This window comes from Gobius niger (genome assembly GCF_951799975.1).
Source record: "Gobius niger genome assembly, chromosome: 19".
In the NCBI taxonomy this organism is placed as follows: Eukaryota; Metazoa; Chordata; class Actinopteri; order Gobiiformes; family Gobiidae; genus Gobius; species Gobius niger.
Genome location: NC_136870.1, coordinates 22160362 through 22178787, shown reverse-complemented (window position 1 = coordinate 22178787; position 18426 = coordinate 22160362). Strand labels below are relative to the sequence as shown.

Here is an 18426-nt window from a genome sequence, read left to right as displayed (position 1 = left end):
ATGTTGAAAGAGAGTAGGGACAAGACCCACTTTGGGGCGAGAATCTGTTTGAGAGCGGCAACAAATTATTCATAAACAAGATGGATTTTTGGCAATTGTTGCTGCACGTAGACCGGCAAATCAGTCTAGATCTGGTCTCCGTGTCGGCCAAATTCAGCCCAGTGCGTTCAGACCAGTCTTCAGGTTTGGTCCCGGTTTGGTCCATAAATGGCAACTGGAGATGTGTATGTTAGTCGGGAAGTCTCTTCAGCTACGACACACAGTTGGATCTCATCTACTATTTGTCTTGGCAAATCCATCCGTCTGTCTGTCTGTAGATTTGAGAGATTTCACTCGATTACACAAACATATGATCTATAACACATTCATCTGTAGGTTTTGCTGTAATTTTTTTTGCTCTAAAGCTTCCTATTGTGTCCAATTTTCTTTTAAATATCCAACATGATTCAATTTCTGATAGATTTTTGTGCGTTTGTTAATAATGTGTAGGCGTTAGAAAGCAGTAGATTTGACTTACTGCGTGTTCTTTATGGTGCATTCTCCTCTCTAACCCTCTTTCTCCTCGTCTTGTCACAGTGCGACTCCATGACAGCATTTCAGAGGAGGGCTTTCACTACCTAGTCTTTGACCTGTGAGTATTGCCTCGTCGCGCGCACACTTTTTGACATTTTGCTTCGGATCGTGACTGCGGTTTTGGCTGTTTGCTAACATCATCCCTCCCCTCCTCTCTCCCTCTTCCCCCTCGCTCCTGTCTCATCCTTCTACGTCTCCTCCGTCCTACTTCCTCCCCCCCCTCTCCTCTCCTCTCCTCTCTGCTCTCTCCCTCCCTCTTTGATTTGTCCCAGGGTGACGGGCGGAGAGCTTTTTGAAGACATCGTAGCCAGGGAGTACTACAGTGAAGCCGATGCAAGGTATGTGCTGGCCATTTTCAGTTGAAGAATAAAACACAGCTGCAGTTTTCCTCGTGAAATCAACATGTGTCCATTTCATCCTATCTCCACACAATAATACTCCTTGACACAATAATCAAAACAATTGTCAACTAATTTAATAATCAATATCCGTTTATTGGAGGGAACACAGCCTCTAAAACCTTCCCATAGAGAGAAGGGGCAGGATTTTAGAAAAAAAGTGCATTTGTTTTGTTAAGGTTAAGGGAATTACCATAATGCCCTCTGCATTCCTCTGCAACCTGTCAGGAGCAGTGGGCCACCGCAGTGCAGCACCTAGGGCACGGTTGCCAGATCCGCTATAGATCCTGCAACAATGGGCAGCCTTTTTGCGTGTTTCCGCAGATGCAAGAAACTGTCAGGTCTTTTTTGGCAGAGCTGTTTTCCATGTATAATGTGCTATTCATAGCTTTATTCTTCGTTTAAAACCCAATTTTGAACAACAAAACCTCAAATCTCTCGGCTTTTTTTCCTGTAAAAAAAGGCAGGAGGGGGCGGCTCTGCGTCCTCAGAGGAGCGCGGCGGCTCTGTAATTTGAGTAAAATACATCGGAAATTCTGGTCGCGCTGTATGTCTGCGGGGTTTGGCAGTTTTTTTTGTGTTTTTTTTTTGGAAGACCTGGCAACACTGCAGCCTCATTAATATGTATGATGACACTCATTAATATGAATCATGATCAGTATCAGTGTAAAATATCACAATATACAGTAGATACAGACGGCAACGTGTCATACAAGGGGGCGGGACTTACCCGAGGGGGAAGCAAACCTCATGGGAATCACAAGTTTTCACTCTTTTTAGCCGATTTCTGGCAGACTATAAACATATTTATCACACACAAGTATAGTCGAGCCAAAATCAAGTTCATATGGATGTTTTTTCACAGCAAATCGTTCTGTAGAAGCGAAAAACCATAGAAATAACTGGAGAAGAACATTCCATCCTAACGTATGCAGACAAGTTAGCAAGTTAGAGCCGTTAGCCTGCTCAATGTGTTTTTCCTATACCCGTTAGCATTAGCTTTCAAACCTCACAAATTATGATCTTTCCAGATGTTTTCAGCTGTTGTTAACCCATCGACCACATTTAGGTGAAGGCAAGGCCTAGTGAGAAATCATTAATTAACGTAAAAATCTTTAGTGATTTTACTTAAGATACAAATTAGCATCTAAAAGTGTCCTCTGAGCTAAATGCTAACTCAAAGTCAGTCAAGTTTTTGCTTTTTGTGAGGTCGTAAACACATCAAATGGCCACTAAACATCCTCTTATATAATATGTTAATGATAAAGAAACCACATTTATAAATGCCATGAAAAGAAGAAAACATGCCTCACCATTTGTTATTATAGGGCCCTATTCATTTGATAGCTAAAGGCCTTTCTGTGATTTCTATGGGAAAAACGGTGCTCATTGCGCAGATGTAGCATGAACCTAACGCTAGCTTCCTGGTTAGCATTGTAATTTCTTATAGATGCAGACGGCGTCTCTGGAATCGCCGATATGTGGTCATGTTTGAAAACAGTTAAGGGGGAAAACAATTTGGAGAAAAATCTAAACTTTCTCTAATTATTCAAAAACTACTTTAACAAATGCTGAATTATGAATATAGTTTTCTAATAAATAAAGATACAAAGACATGGAGAGGAGCAAAGTGGTTCAACAGCTCATAAATACATAAATAACGGACAATCCTAACATGATGCCACATGTTAGCATCGTGCCAATGCTAACGGTTAGCTACAACTGCCTTTTTTTCGCTTCTACTGAACAATCTGCTGAGAGAAAATATCCATATAGACCGGATTTACACTTGGCTTTATTTATGTGATGAATAAGTTCATATTCTACCAGAAAAATGGCTAAAAAGAGTGAAAAATGGTGTTTCTCTAAAGACTCTATTTTCCCCCTCGGTGAAGCCACGCCCCCTTCTATGATGAGATGCTGTCTGTATCTATGGGCTGTTGAACCACTTCGCTCCTCTCCATGTGTCTGCATCTTTATTTGGTCAAAAATATCTTCATAATTCAACATTTGTTAAAGTAATAGTGAGAGAACGTTTTTCCCCCCAGCTTTGTTTTCCCCTGCTGGCTGCTTCGAACATGTCCATGTATGGGCGTTTACAAGGCCGCCGTCTGTTACGCTCATGTAAAATATGTTCACTGCTTCTTGAGTAAGGATTTTGGTCTGGTATGCTGAGTCTGCTTATCTGTTCTGGCAATCGACACCAAACTGTCTGCATCAGGCTTTTACGAAGTCCATGTATTACTGTTTTAGTCCTGAACTAACTTGTGGTGCTTTGTTTTAGATTGACACCTGCTCATTGTGCTTGGCTTTCTTTACTCTTCCCCCAAAGCTACAGTCTAATCCCGCTAGATCTATGAGCACATCCTGTCCTTTTGGTAAGAGCCCCCCTCCTGCAGAGAGCGGGATATGATTGGCCGATCCTTATTCCTGTCAGGAAATGCATCGGCGCTGTCAACAAGTCAATTAGGCCGCGCCGTCGCCTTTTGTCTTCAGCCTCGCTTCACCGTTCTATCCGACCACCGAGACAGTTCGCCGGTATTTATTCAGACAATTATTGGGCTAAATTGAGAACGCATACCTGGCCGTTCTTGTCAAAATATCTGCTTGTTCTTTCATTTATCATCAGAGCCGCAAAGTGGATCGTTTTGTTGTTTGATGGGCGCCAAAGAAGGAATATAAAGTAGAGTTTGTCGCAATAGGATTTTGCATAAGAAACAAGTTTAGGTCTTTAAGCTGTTATTGTCCCCGTTATGGCACAGTGAAGCGGCATTGTGACAAGTTTGTAAAGAAAATGTTTAATTATATAATATAAGACAGAACTAGGACGTCGTAATGTACTGGGTTTCAGGTTGTCACTGCTTTAATGTCTAGTCGACTGTTTTTCCCACACAAAAAGAGTTTCTCAGGAGGAGGAAGATTGAGACAGTTTTCAAAGAGTCAAAGGCGTAAATAGTTGGTTGCAAAGTTGGGAACTGTGTTAAAATGGATTCATATATTTGATGAATGCTCAAGTTGCCTTTCAAGTGAGCTCTGGTCTTAGTGATTATTCTAATAGAGGCTCTTTTTTTATCAGCTCATAGTGATCGCATCAACCAGTGTGCATAACAAAAATGTAGTTATAACAGTAATGACTTGTCGAAACAATGCTGCAAAGTGCTTCCAGGAGCAATTAAAAGTTAGTAGTTGTCCATGCAGCTGTTCCCAAAGTCCAAAGATTACCCAGGGCCCCCAAATAATAATAATGTGCTGCATTCAAAAGAATTTGAAAGGTTTGACAGCCTAAAGTTACAAATACAATAACAAATGGCTGTGTCTGCGGGTCCGATGCTTATTTAAAGTGGCATTTGGGACCCACTAGTTCAGTAAAGGAACAGGCCACTGTTTTTACATACCGTGATGTGTTCTTACCTGAGCTTAGACGAGTTGATACGTACCTGTCTGGTCTTTGTGTGTTCCCGTGGTAGCTTCCAACTTCACCCCCGTTTGGAGCTATAGGAATATGCTGGGATAGGCCAAATGCTAGCAACATCTTTGGTCTTTTTGCATGACTGAGGGCACACTGTTCTTCCATACTGTGATATGTTCTTACCTGAGCTTAGACAAGTTGATGCGTACCTGTCTGGTCTTTGTGCGTGCCCGTGGAAGAGCTTGATCGCTTCTAACTTCATCCCGTTTGGAGCCATAGGAATATAATGGGAGAGGCCAAATGCTAACAACATCTTTGGTCGTCATGCACAAAGGCCACACAGGTCAACTCGTCTAAGCTCAGGTAAGAACATGTCACAGTATGGAAGAACTGTGTGCCCTCAGTCAAGCAAAAAGACCATGGATGTTGTTAGCATTTAGCCTCTCCTAGCATATTCCTATAGCTTCAAACGGGGGTGAAGTTGGAAGCTGCCACGCTCTTCCGCGGGGACAGACAAAGACCAAACAGGTACGCATCAACTCATCTAAGCTCAGGTATAAAAATATCTCACTATGTAAAAACTGTGGCCTGTCCCTTTAAGGCTGCTGCACATATTTAAATGTTTGTTGAATGTTTCTTTCCGCCCTTCACCCCCCTTTTCCTCTCACATGATAAAAACACAACAAAGCGATAGTTGTGGAATGTTATCTCGAACTTGTGTTATTATTTGTTTTGTAAAAGCGACGATTTTATGAGCTACGCTTGGTAAAATGGGTATAGCCTCCAAAGTGAGTGATTATTTAACATTATCACCTATGCTAAGCTGCCAGCCTCGCCTCACATGTCCACAAATCTGCTTAAGTCATTCCACTGTCTGCTGGATTATGTCTTTGACCTCTGAAAAAGCTACGATTGCGGCCCATATTTTGTCCACGCCGGTCTCAAAACAGCCCAAACCCGCATGTGAGGCGATCTTCTCGAACAACTGCTTCTTCACGACAAAGCTGATCAATAAAACTTCGCTGGAACCTCTCGCACACCCCCCTCTCCCACCCCGTTATCTATGACTGGCGTGCGGCTTAACAACAACCCCGTCCCGCAATTGGATTAAGGGGCCTGTCGCTCTAAAGCGCCTGAGGGGGGCAGGGCACGTTTTTTTTTTTTGCATAACACGTTCGGCTTGGAAGCCAACGCGCCGCAGACCTTTGACCCAGTAACCTTCTTCCTGGATGTTGACACAATAGAAGGAATGATAAATATTGCGTAGGCCGACAGTCTTACGTCACTCTCGTAGGAACACTTTACGAGACGCCTGCCTGACTCCCGTGCCTCGCAGCTCATTGTGAGGTCTCAATATAGATATAATGGCGATAGTATTAGTGGCAGTAGAATCGGCGGGCCTGTTATTGAAGTCGCTCCTGGGATTGGGGGATATCGACTTTTGGGTTTTAAGGCCTCCCGCGCAAGACTCGCTGTATTGATTCTTTAAACTACACTTTCATTACGGATTTGTTAAAAGGTTCTATAGTAAAATATCCATCACGGAGCGCGGCCTCGGTCTGAACGCTTCCCGGGCCGCGAAAAATAATGTCGGCTTTTTCGGCTTCCCGTACTTCATCAAACTGTCCAGATACTGCGGTGTTTTTTTTTGTTTTTGTTTAAAGACACGTTCACTTACCAAAACAGGCAATAATAGGTTGTAAATATGAGCGTTTCTCAGCTGTGATGGTTTATGTGATGTATGGAGGCAGCGGCGGCGGTGGCGTGGGTTGTGCGATTGCGTAGGCGGTTCGAACGTCGCCCTCAAGCGCCCGCTGCTGCTGCTGCTGCTGTTGTGTCTCCGGGCAAGGCGCTTCGACCCCTTGTCACAAGGCGTAGCAATCTGGCAAACTGTCCTTCAGCTTCGAATACAGTATATGAGGGGGAAAACTAACCGTGTGGAGCTTCATGTTTGGAAGTTTGCAAGTTCCCCCCGTTCAACCCAAAACATGCACATTAGTTTAGCGCTCCAGTAGGTGTTTCTATAGCTCGGGGTCTGGAGATGGTCGCTCCTGACAGGTTGTAGGAGAATGCAGAGGACGTTTACATATAACCAACCTTAACCAAAAGAATCAATTGTTAATATGCGCATTTTAGTCCATTCAAGACAATATGTTATAATGGCTGCAGCTATTCTTAAGTCCTCAAAAGCTACTCCAATGTTTGTCAAATGGTGGTACATGGGCAGATACAGGTGGTCTATCACACTTTATTTTTTCTTATTTCATGGGAATAGACATTGTTCAGTGTTTTTCAGCAGTTTAGGGCTAGTTTAGGCCTGATATAGTCTTTTTATTTGTCGTACTTGATGTAAAGAGAGGTTAAACGTTGCTTGTGCAAAAAAAAAAACTGAGTGAGGAATTGAATAAATGTCTGAAATTTGATTCCTGCTAACATGAAATCTAAAAGTCCTTGAGAATAATGACATTTTGTACTGACATTGCACTTGTTGCTCAGAAGTTTGTCAGATTTGAGTTTTGAATTTTGAAAGTTCCCCCGTTTCCTGTGTTTAATGGAATGAGGGGATGAAATGCACACAGGGGGTTTAGAGATATCTTAAAAATACCTTAAAGGAACAGGCCCCCGTTTATCCATACTGAGATATGTTCTTGCCTGAGCTTAGACGAGTTTATACATACCTGTCTGGTCTTTGTGCGTGCCCGTGGAAGAGTTTGGTCTAACTTCACCCCGTTTGGAGCTATAGGAATACATTGGGAGAGGTCTATTTGCATGGTTGAGCGCACGCACAAAGACCAGACAGGTACGCATCAACTCGTCTAAGCTCAAGTAAGAACATATCTCAGTATAGAAAAACGGTGGCCTGTTCCTTTAAAGATGCATACATCTAATAGCAAACAGATTACCGGACCTGTTTGAATTGTGCAAGGTGTCTGTTTCATCATCATTATACATATTATACGATGGTGTTTAGTAGGCATTGGATGGCATTGGATCCAACCCACAAAAAGCTGAATATGAATGTGATTTAGCATTTAGCTCAGAGGCCACTTTCATACGCCAATTTTTATCTAAAGTAAAACCTTAAAAGGCCTGTGCATTGATTAGAGATTTCTAACTAGGCTTTGACCTCTCATAAATGTGGTCAATGAGTTGAAAACAGCTGAAAACATCTGGATCGTTTGTAATATAGGATGTTTGATGGATAAAGATAGAGGAAAAAATGCATGGAGCAGGCTAACGAATGTGAAAAGTTTCCTGGACTAGCCAACTTGCTAACTGTTAGCATACACTAAAATCGAATTTGGCATTATATGGCATTAAAAAGCATTCAATTTCACTTGCTGTGACCTGTATGCACCTTGTTATGTATATCAGCGTGTGTTTTACATAATATTGAATATACTTTATTATTCAAAAGCTTGAAAACTCGTCAGGTGCTTTGATAAAGTGACACTTTTACATGCATTATTTATCACCATGGCTCTTTTAGATTAACATTCAGTTCTATCATCAAAACATATCAAACATTTAGCCTACAAAAAAATGTGGGGTGCCTCGTGAAAGTTCAACTCCAGCTCGCTTTAAAGACTATTACATCACCTCATCCGCTGCAATCCACGCTTCCCTTGCATCGAGACACTTGTTATGCTAAAATGAAAAAAAAGAAAAGAAAAATGTCATCATGTTGTTTGTACTTTGGTAATAGCTTCCTCTCTCTTTGGTTTTCTCTCCCGTAGCCACTGCATCAGTCAGATCTTGGAGAGTGTCAATCATATCCACCAGCATGATATTGTGCACAGAGACCTCAAGGTGAGTGGATGCCCGTTGCCGTTGACAACCGCACACCTCTTTCCCCCGTCTCCCGTGGCAACGCGCAGACTGGCTGCCGCTTCCTCCTCCTCCTCCTCCTCCTCCTCCTCCTCCTCCTCTCATCTCTCTATTTTACTCAGCATTTATTTTCTGGAGCGGTACCATGTCCCTTGTATATGTCCTGTTGGTCGCTTTCACGTGGGAGAGTTTGATGGTGTCCAGAACTCAAGATGGAGGGCAGCGGCAAGTGTACGGTCGAACAGTATATCGCTGAACTGTCGTTAGTTGATCACAAAAATCACCGAGGTCTTCGGTGCTTGCTCAGATTTGCAGATTTTTGCACGCAGCCTAAACCAAAAACACGTTGTAACTTAGAAATGTGCACACGTCCAGTTTTAGTGTCTTGATAAAGCATTGAATTTACTTCCAGGCATTAAATCTATTTTATTATTTCACTGCTCGACTTCATTGACAGTGAAAATACAAAATCTGTGGTCCATTTCACTGTAGGTTTGTGCTGATATTTGCTGTAAATTTTCTTTCAGTTTTACATAAAAATGTTGCTGTTCAAATAACTGCATTCCTTTAAAGGGACTATACAGAGTTTATCAACGTTAAAATGATGTATTTTCCTCCCCCTAGAATGAGCCCAGACCAGTTCACCACAACTGTCTCTAAAATCCTGCACTGTCACTCATAAAGTTGTTGCAAAGTGCTGTCATGCACGAGCTTAATATAGAAGGTGCAGTTACACATATGACCTGAGGTGGCAGTAGTGAGTATAAAATGGCCAACTTGCATCTAGCCCCTTTAAACTTCACTATTTAATTAGGGGGAAACATGCATAGATCTTTTACTTTTGTGGCAGTAAAAACATTTTTTTTTTTACTAAACTCATGCAACAAATAACGCTCCAATTCATTTAAACAGAGATCATCACTCAGTGCCAAAACAAGACTTGGAAAAATACAAAATCAGGACCAAAACAAAGCTAAAGTGGAACAACATTTGGAAAATCAAGAAAGTGATTTTGCAATAGATACACAGACACCATCGCGTCATAGAAGGGGGCGTGGCCTCGCCAAGAGGGAAAACAGAATCTTTTGGGAAGCACAATATTTCACTCTTTTTAGCCATTTTCTGGCAAAATATAAACTTGTTTATCAAATACAAATAAAGTCAAGTCTAAATCTGGTCCATATGGATTTTTATTCACAACAGATTGTTCCGTAGAGTAAAAAAACAGCAGTCGTAGCTAGCGCTAGCTAGTGTTAGCATTAGCACAATGCTAACATGTAGCATTATGTTTGCATTCTCCGTTTTTTAATTAATTTATGGGCTGTTGAACCACTTTGCCCCTCTCCGTGGCTTTGTGTCTTTACGTAGTAGAAAACTAGATTCATAATTCAGCATTTGTTAAAGTAGTTTTTGAATAATTAGAGAAAGGTTAGATTTTTCTCATAATTGTTTTCCCCCTTAACTCTTTTCAAACATGACCATATATGGGCGATTCGAGAGACGCCGTCTGTATCTATATTCTGTGGCTTCTTGCGTTACAGATATTGTGCCAGTTGGTGATATCATTTGGTCTCACAAACACGATTGTTGTCATTTGAAAGGAAATCAAGCCACAACATAAATATCGTTGTTTGTGGGCCCAACAAAACAAAAACGTTCAATAAATGTCTTATTATTTCTGAATGTTTGTTGTAATTTACATTTTGTTTCTTTCAAAGGCAGTAAATTGCCTTTAGAGTTTCTCCATCTGAAATTGTGACATAAAAAACTCCATTGTCTTGTCTATGTAGAAATAAGTAGCTTTTAATGTAGTTTTTCCTCATGAATCAATTATCCCAAGTATCCCAATCATTACATGTTGCTCGCGCTCTGTCTTTGACCTTACTCAAGACTTTGCTGTTGACGTGGTGCGTGTATGAAATATTGTCGAGTCATGGGCACGTGTAGGGACTCTGTTTGATGACGCAAGGCGACAGAGAGAGAGAGAGAGAGAGAGAAGAAAAAAAAAAAAGGCAGGCACTGGAGGATTACTGATGGTACGAGCGCAGCAGGCTCGGAGTGGGGCAAATTGGCTGCGTAATGATCGGAGAGCGTTGTTTGATGGACTTCGGGAGTTGCCAGGGCAACCCGAGTGACGACATTCGACAGAGGGAGAGGAGAGCGATGGAGAGATACTGCTGATCACTGAAGTAGAGCCATCGCATTATGGGTTTAGGCTATCTGAAACAGGGGTTCACAACCTTGGGGTCGGGTATGTGCTGGATAGGGCGGCACAATTATGGAAAAACACAAACTTGAGATTGGATTCTGCTGATCAGATTAGAAAATATCGACAGAGCGCGACTATTTTTGCAGTATAACTTTCAAACTACATTCATCTGCAGCTTTGCCTGAAATTAATAACAGATTTTGCATGTAATAAGACCGCATTAGGTAAAGCATTTCATCTCTCTGCGTTATATTGCTCAAGTCTTACGAAAGAAGCGCGGTTTGACTTGCAATTCGTGCTTTAAAAATCAAGATTCAGTCCACATGCATTTTAAACTCCAGGAGCATTAACATTTGAAGAAGACTGGGATGTGGACCGCTGAACTAATACAAGAATCGCATGGTTTTCAGAGTGAATACAAATCTCAGGATTTGGTATTGATTTGGGACGCACCCGTCAAGCAACGTGTCTAACAAGCAGCTCATTTGCAGAGCGTTTACCCACTAGGCTAGTCCAAGGTTTGGCAGTTCAAACCCAGCTTCGGTCAGTGTATATATGCGTTTCCAATTATATATATATGTAGTTCCGGCCGCCACTTTGAATACCAAAGTAGAATCATGCAGTACTACAACATGTAACAATATCTTTACTCTGGATGAAAATGAAAGACAACTGATTGACAGTGGCATTTTTATGTACTCGTAATCATTTCTCAAAATGATAAGAGTAAAAACACGGCCCCAGAGATGCTGATATAACCAACAAATGTGGCACAGACGTAGCAGCTACAGCTACGGCAGGATTTAGTAAAGATCTGCTTCACTCCTCAGACTAAATTAACACATCAAAGAGGAAACAGAAAACCTTTCTCTGTGATTTTTACAGTTTGTTATGCCAACAGAGTCTCAGTCTGCATCAGCGTTTAAGCTGCTCCAGACGTTAGCATGCTACTGGTTAGCAACTGTCATCAACCAACTGTCAGTGGCTCACGTCTATGAGCACTGAGGAAATACTACAGTAACAGCTCAGCTCTGACCTCTGTCACATGTTTTATCCAAGGCTAGATGTTTGTGGTTCAGGGCTTTCTCTTGGAGAGGTCACAGCTGTTGAAGCTAAATGCTAACTGGTAGCATTCTAGCGTGTTGAGCAGCTTAAACACTGACTCACTGGTTTCTTCATATAAACGCGTGTCTCTGAGGCCGTGTTTTTACTGTTATCTTCTTGAGCAATGATTACGAGTACATTAAAATGCCACTGTCAATCAATTGTCATTCATTTTCATCCTGAGTAGAGATATTGTTGCACGCTGTAGTACTGCATAATTCTACTTCGGTATTCAAAATGACCGCCATAACAACAAGGTCACATGACTGAAAGGCATGTATAATTTCACTTTACTTGCTTCCAGTTTCTTTGCACGTCAGAAAATGGAAATTTGGTGTGTTTACAGGATGAGTCTTGTGTATCGTCATTTACTGTTTGCTGTCCTCGATAAATAATATAAAATTAACAGTAATCAATATTTCTCACCTTTGTCCAAGACGAGGACTGCACTATATGCACAAACAATCGCGATCGGCTATTTTACACATAATGACAATGCACAGTGTTCTATTAAATCTGAACAAAAAGTCTGAAGTCTAAATTAGCTTTTTATCATCCAACTGTATCAAAATGAGACACAAAAAAATACCAAATCATGGCCAAAACAAGTCTGAGATAGAACTAAGTACTAATACATGGAAAATCAGGGCCCAAACTGAACTTTGGCACATTTTAAAGTTGACATACATTTTTTATTTATGCTCTGTTAACAAAAAACATGTATTTTAGTCACATGGAAGACCTCAGTGATTGTGGCTTCTTGCGATATGGATATCGGGTCCCCAAACATGGCGTGTTTACATGCATGAGTCCCATGTATGTTCACTGTCCCAACCAAATAAATCCATCAATAAAATAAAAATAAAATAGCGCATCCTTAGTCAAGACTCTGAAGGCTCCGCTTGTCGATCCTCAGCTCTGTTTGTGTAGCATTAGCATAGCGTAATGAACCTGTTTGAATGGTGCCTGATGGTGTAACCCCTTGGCTTTGCGTCGCCGTCCGACGCTTGTGCCTGAGTGGAAACATCCTTCATGCCGTCCTGTCCCTCACGTATGTTCCTGTGTGAGTGAGTGGGCGGCATTAGTGGAAAAAAAAAAAACACACGCACTATTAGCTCCAGCACCGGCTCTGATTTGTTGGCCTTTCATTCTGAGTGGGCTTTTACTGCGGCCCTTTATGTCCTCCTGCCCAAACAACACGCCGCCCCTCCGCTAAGTACCCTTTCCCGTTTAGCATGCAGTTTGCGGCGCCGCTGCTTTAAAAACGACTCTCCGGACGGTTGCCATGGCTACGGACCCATGCCCATACAAGGCTTTTTCCTCTCCTGCCTACTCTCTCCCTCCTCTCTCTCTCTCTCTCCTGCTTTTCACTCATCCTCTGCGCTCTTTACCTCTCTCCCCTTCTCCCTCCCATTCTTTTCCTTCTCCCTATCTCCCCTTCTCTCCCTCTATCTCTCTGCTTCCTCTTCTCCCTCTCTCTTTCCCCTTTCTTCCTTATTCCTTTCTCCCGGTCTCTTTCCTTTTTCTCTCCCCAATCCCTCTTTCATTTTTGTTTCTCTCTCTCTCTTTCTCCCTCTCCATATCCATCTCTCTGACCCTTTCGCCCTTTCTCTTTTTCTCTCTCTCCCTATCTCTTTTTTCCCCATCTCTCCCTATCTCCCTCTCCCCTCTATCACTCTCTCTCTCTCCTTTTCCCTTTTTCTTGCTCTTTATCTCTCTCCTCTTCTTTATCTCTCCCCTCTCTCTCCTCTTCTCTTTCCCTCCCACTATTTTTCTCCTCTTCCCTTTTCCTCCCTCCCTCGCTCTCTCTCCTCTTCTTTCTTTCTCTCCCTCCCTCCCACTCTTTCTCTCCTGCTCTCTCCCTCCCTGTCTCTCTATCCCCATCTCTCTCTTTCCCTCCCTCCCTCTCTCTCCTGTTCTCTTTCCTTCCCTCTCTCCTCTTCTCTTTTCTTCCTTCCCTCCCTTTCTCCTCTTCTCTTTCCTCTTCTTTACCTCCCACTCTTTCTCTCCTCTGCTCTTTACCTCTCTCTCTCTCTCTCCCATTCTCTTTCCCTCCCTCTCTCTTCTCTTTCCCTCCCACACTTTCTCTCCTCTTCTCCTTCCCTCCCTCTCTTTGTCTCCTCTCTCTCCTCTTCTCTTTCCCTGCCTCTCCGTCTCTCCTCTCTCTCCTTCTCTCCCTCCCTCCCTCCCCCCCTCCCCCTCTCCTCCTCACACCTTTCCTCCGCCCCCGCGCCAAGCTGTTTCAAATACGCCGCATGCCGCTGGTCACTCTCGCGTCTCCCTAATCCGCTCCCGTTTGTTGTCGTCTTGTCTGTCTCTCAGCCTGAGAACCTGCTGCTGGCGAGCAAGATGAAGGGCGCCGCCGTGAAGCTGGCAGACTTCGGCCTCGCTATCGAAGTGCAAGGGGACCAGCAGGCTTGGTTTGGTAAGAAAAATATGCAAGAAGACTGACACACATTTGCAAATCGCTCGGAGGATGAGTCGACGTGCCTACGCGCAGTCAGAAAACATCGGTTCTGAGAAATGATAGAAATGATTATACACCGCAGACAAGTTTAATGCCCTCACTTTGGGACTCACCTTAAAAGTTTAATGACCCCAAAATGAAAAAGCATACAGGGTTTCCCCAAGGTTGACTGTTTTTTTGTGCTACATTTTAGTTTTATACTCCATTAATGGCCTTAAAGCACTTAAGTGATACTGTATAATATTGTAAGAATAATTTCCAACCAATTTCCACTCCCAAACCCAAGCGCACTGTGCCCAAAACAAAACACGTACTGGATTGGGCTGGCCCAGTATGACAGGAAACACGGACCGGATTTCAAACAGTAGACGAGTTTCTAATGGAATAGCTGGAACAGATTTGGCAAAGAGGCGAAGCCGCTTGTATTAACGATCGGTGATAAGCGCTGCGTAATAAAAGGCAATCATCCTGACAGGGCGGGGGGTTGTGCTGTCCTGCCAAAATGATGGTGGAGGAAACGCCATCAATCCACCTTCTTCCCCGAATCCGTTGCCCAGGACGCTCTTTCGGACTCAGCACCAGACGCTTACAAGGGGCTTCTTAACCACTCTCTGTCTGACTCATCATCCAGGACTGGAGTAGGCAACCACTACGTCAAGAGCCACATTTAACCTGTTACCTTAGGGTTAGGGTTCGGGTCAACAATTATTCATATACAAATCTCAAAGCGTATTGATAGGAGAGTTTACAGCCTATATGCCACTGTGACTTTCTAGTTTCTAAAGCTATGTGTGAGATCTGCGTGAGTGAAACACAACTTAAATCATAAACCTACCCCTAACCCTTGCAAGTACCGGGTTAAAGCCTGTGGTTCGGCTCATTTGAGCTTTGATGAAAAAAGCGAACCCATAATGTGTATTTATATTTGTGACAATGAGTCAAAATCTGCTCCAGAACGAAGGCTGTGACAAATGATTTGTTGAAATGCTACAAGGCAGGACCATCCAGATCTGCTTATATTTCATACAGTCCGCATAGCTTCAAAGATGTTACGTCATTTTTCTTTTTAAGTCACTCATTTGTCTTACTTACTATGAATTAAACACTGACCAAAGTGGCTTCTTTGATGTTGAAAGTTGCAGACCCCTGACTGAAGACCTGTTTGCCATGAGAGATCCTACCAAAGGCATTAGATCCCCAACCTCCTAGGGCCCTCAAACCCCTCCACCACGTTAAAGGAACAGTTCACCGTTTTTCCATTCTGAGATATGTTCTTCCCTGAGCTTAGACGAGTTGATACATACCTGTCTGGTCTCTGTGCATGCCCTCAAAACGACCAAAGATGTTGTTAGCATTTGGCCTTTTCCAATGTATTCCTATGGCTCCAATCGGGTTGAAGGTAGAAGTGACCAGGCTCTTCCAAGGGCACGCATAAAGACCAGACAGGTACGCATCAACTCATCTAAGCTTGGGTAAGAACATATCTCAGTATGGAAAAACAGTGGCCTATTCCTTTAAGGTGGTGTAAAAAAGTTTGCAGTTCATCCCTATTATTGAGTATAAAATGAAAGTACAGTAGAGAAACATTTGCAGCTGTGTGTCAATTCTATCGCAGTTCTCTCATGACTTCACATCTCTGAATCAAACCTGTCTGAACAATAATAAACATTAGGTCATATTATGTGAGGCATTGCAGCGCTGGTGTTGAGCCCTGACATGCCCACTCTGCGTCTATAGCCCTCTTTATCAGTTGTTGCTTAAGAGGCTCGTAGTCAGTTCACACTTGGGTCATTGTGTCTCCATCAGCGGCGGCGAGATTAATGTTCACACGCTCATGGCCCGCGCTGCCGTCATCTGTTTTAGCACATAACTCAGGCCATTCACAAAACTGTCAACATTTCCCGCATTAAAAATTCAACGCACAAGATTGGTCCGCTCAACCTGGGAGTCTGCGGCCCCCGAGGCGGCCTCAGATAAATGAGAAAACCTAAATCAAGTTTATTTTTTTTCCAGACGTTTTCATGTGGGAACGCAATAATTGACTTTTGTGTAAACTTTTTTTTTTTTTTATGAATCGGCATAATTCTAGGTAGTGTTTGTGGCTTTATGCTGCCTGTTTAAACAGTATCAGTGTTTGCACATGGCTGTCACAGCATAAGGCGCCTTAAAGAATATTTGGGAAAGTCTGGCTGCAACTGTTTTCTGCCTTATTTTAAGTGCTTATTGTGTCCTCTTTTTTTCAGGTTTCGCCGGCACACCGGGGTATCTCTCTCCAGAAGTTTTACGGAAAGACCCTTATGGGAAACCTGTGGATATCTGGGCTTGTGGTAGGTCTTAACTCTTGTCAGGTTATAGCTAGGTATTATTCTACATGTCCAGGTTATTTGCTTCTGATACCGATACTGGAGGTTTGAGCGTCTGCTGAGCTTAAAAATGACATTACAGAATGCCCATTAGAAAAAGTTGGCAAAAGTCCTAGCTCAATATTGGCTATATTACATCTTCAAACAGAGAGATCATCAATAGACAGGGCAGCGACAGGTCCTTGAACCTCTCACAACACATAGTAGCAGCTCTAGCTTTTTGGGACCACAAACACGCCTAAAAGCACAGTATGTTGACAATGTTTGGATGAAGAATATCCTGTTAGATTTTTGATGTACTTTACACATACTATGCGGGTGGGGCGGTGGCTGAAGTGGCGTGTTTCAGAAAGTGTCATATTGCCGAACATGTTCACTAAACCGTATCACTCCATTTTAAACCAGTTCCCCTGATTCCTAATGCAGTTCCCCGTTCCCTCTGGCAGGTGTTATTCTGTACATCCTGTTGGTGGGATACCCTCCGTTCTGGGACGAGGATCAGCACAAATTGTATCAGCAGATCAAGGCTGGGGCGTACGATGTAAGTCCTTAACACTCACCCGGTCTCTTTTACTTTCTATATTTCCCTCTCTCTCTCTCTGATTTTCAGCTTTCTGTGCTTCCCCCCACTCTTTGTCACTCCCTTCTCCCATCTCTCCTCCTCCAGTGGAGCCACATTTTGTAACAGCATGGCTTTATGAAATAACAGTTCAAAATGTAATTAAACTTTCACCTCTTTGTGCGATGATAAAACTGTTTTTCGCAATAATGGGCCACGTTTCGTGATAAACTCTCAATGGATACTGTAATGAATTTGGTAATGACACACTATTAAGAAGTTTGTAGTGCATTGGTAAATATGATTGATAGATAGATTGATTGATGTGTCATTTATAAGTTCCTAAACGGATGCCGTGCTAGCATCGTTCGCTGTCTCTGTGTCTGGTTTCTGTGTGGAGTTTGCATGTTCTTCTCATGCCTGGATAGTTTTCCTCTGAGCACTCCGGTGTCCCTCCATCTCCCCAAAACATGCACAATAAGTCAGTCCTGATTCTGAACATTAGCCTGGCTGCACATCTGGAGATGGGTCCCTGCCCACTGCTTCTTACGGGTCAAAGGCTAGTTTGTTCGCACATCTGCACCTAGACGCCTAAACCTTTTTAGATTTATCTGTCAGTTTGATCGGACGTTGGACTGATGCATGTGAACACGCCACACCCCCACTTTCACTCACCGTGGCCGTTTGTGCATGGTTTTAGCAGTAGGGGAAACCAGAGCACCCAGAGGAAACTTATGCAGACACAGAAAGAGCAACTCCACACAGCAGGGACTTGTCTAGCCAGGGGATCGAACCCAGGACCTTCATGAAGCACAAGCACTAACCGCTGCACCTCCATACAACCTATATGTGAAGCTTAAGTCTAGAAATGGTAATGGTTTGGCCTCATTGTCTTCCAGCTTTGGCGAGCTAGCCCTTTTCTGGCTAGCTCGCCAAATACTTTCTACATTTCCACACACGCTTAATGACTCACATTTTACTTGCATTTCCTTTTAATTCTGAACATCCTGAGTTACACGAGTGGCTTCTAAGAATAAGTAGCTCCCTGATGTGTTTGTTGCGTATAAGTACTCTTATAGGGTCTAAACTTTTTAATGGTCCGAACAATAAAGGTAACTGCTATTTAGTTGCTTATAAATGATGAGGAAATCTTTGTAAATGCTATAGAGATGATGAAATAAGTATATACAAATGCTTTAATAGTGTGCGCATCATTAAGTGTTGCCATACATTTTTATTGCATCACATGTACGTTATTGCACAATGCACAAAGAAGGTAAACATTTGATTACATTTTGAACTGTGATGACAATATGTGGCTCTACAGGTTGTTTTTTTCTTTCCTTATCCATGCCCTGTCTCTCCCTGTCTGACTTTCTCCTCTTTCTTTCACTGTCTCCCTTTGCTCTCCGTCGTCTGCCCCCTCCCTCTGCCCCCTCTCCGTCTCTCCCCGAGTCCGTGGCAGTAGGTGTGTATTTGTGAAAGGGGTGCAGTGCAGGCCTTTGCTAAGCACTTT

The 18426-nt window shown here is 42.9% G+C and overlaps 1 protein-coding gene across 14 annotated transcripts in view; it reads left to right on the top strand.

Annotated features, from left to right (window-relative positions):
* The window catches only part of LOC306978558 (calcium/calmodulin-dependent protein kinase type II subunit gamma-like), a 99365-nt gene that overhangs the window by 43019 nt on the left and 37920 nt on the right, over positions 1 to 18426 (top strand). For all 14 annotated transcript variants that reach the window (XM_079577185.1, XM_079577183.1, XM_079577179.1 and 11 more), the window contains exons 4-9: positions 577 to 631; positions 846 to 911; positions 8118 to 8190; positions 13844 to 13946; positions 16232 to 16315; positions 16798 to 16892. In XM_079577185.1, the coding sequence (XP_079433311.1) occupies positions 577 to 631; positions 846 to 911; positions 8118 to 8190; positions 13844 to 13946; positions 16232 to 16315; positions 16798 to 16892 (476 nt within the window). The remainder of the gene's footprint in view (positions 1 to 576; positions 632 to 845; positions 912 to 8117; positions 8191 to 13843; positions 13947 to 16231; positions 16316 to 16797; positions 16893 to 18426) is intronic.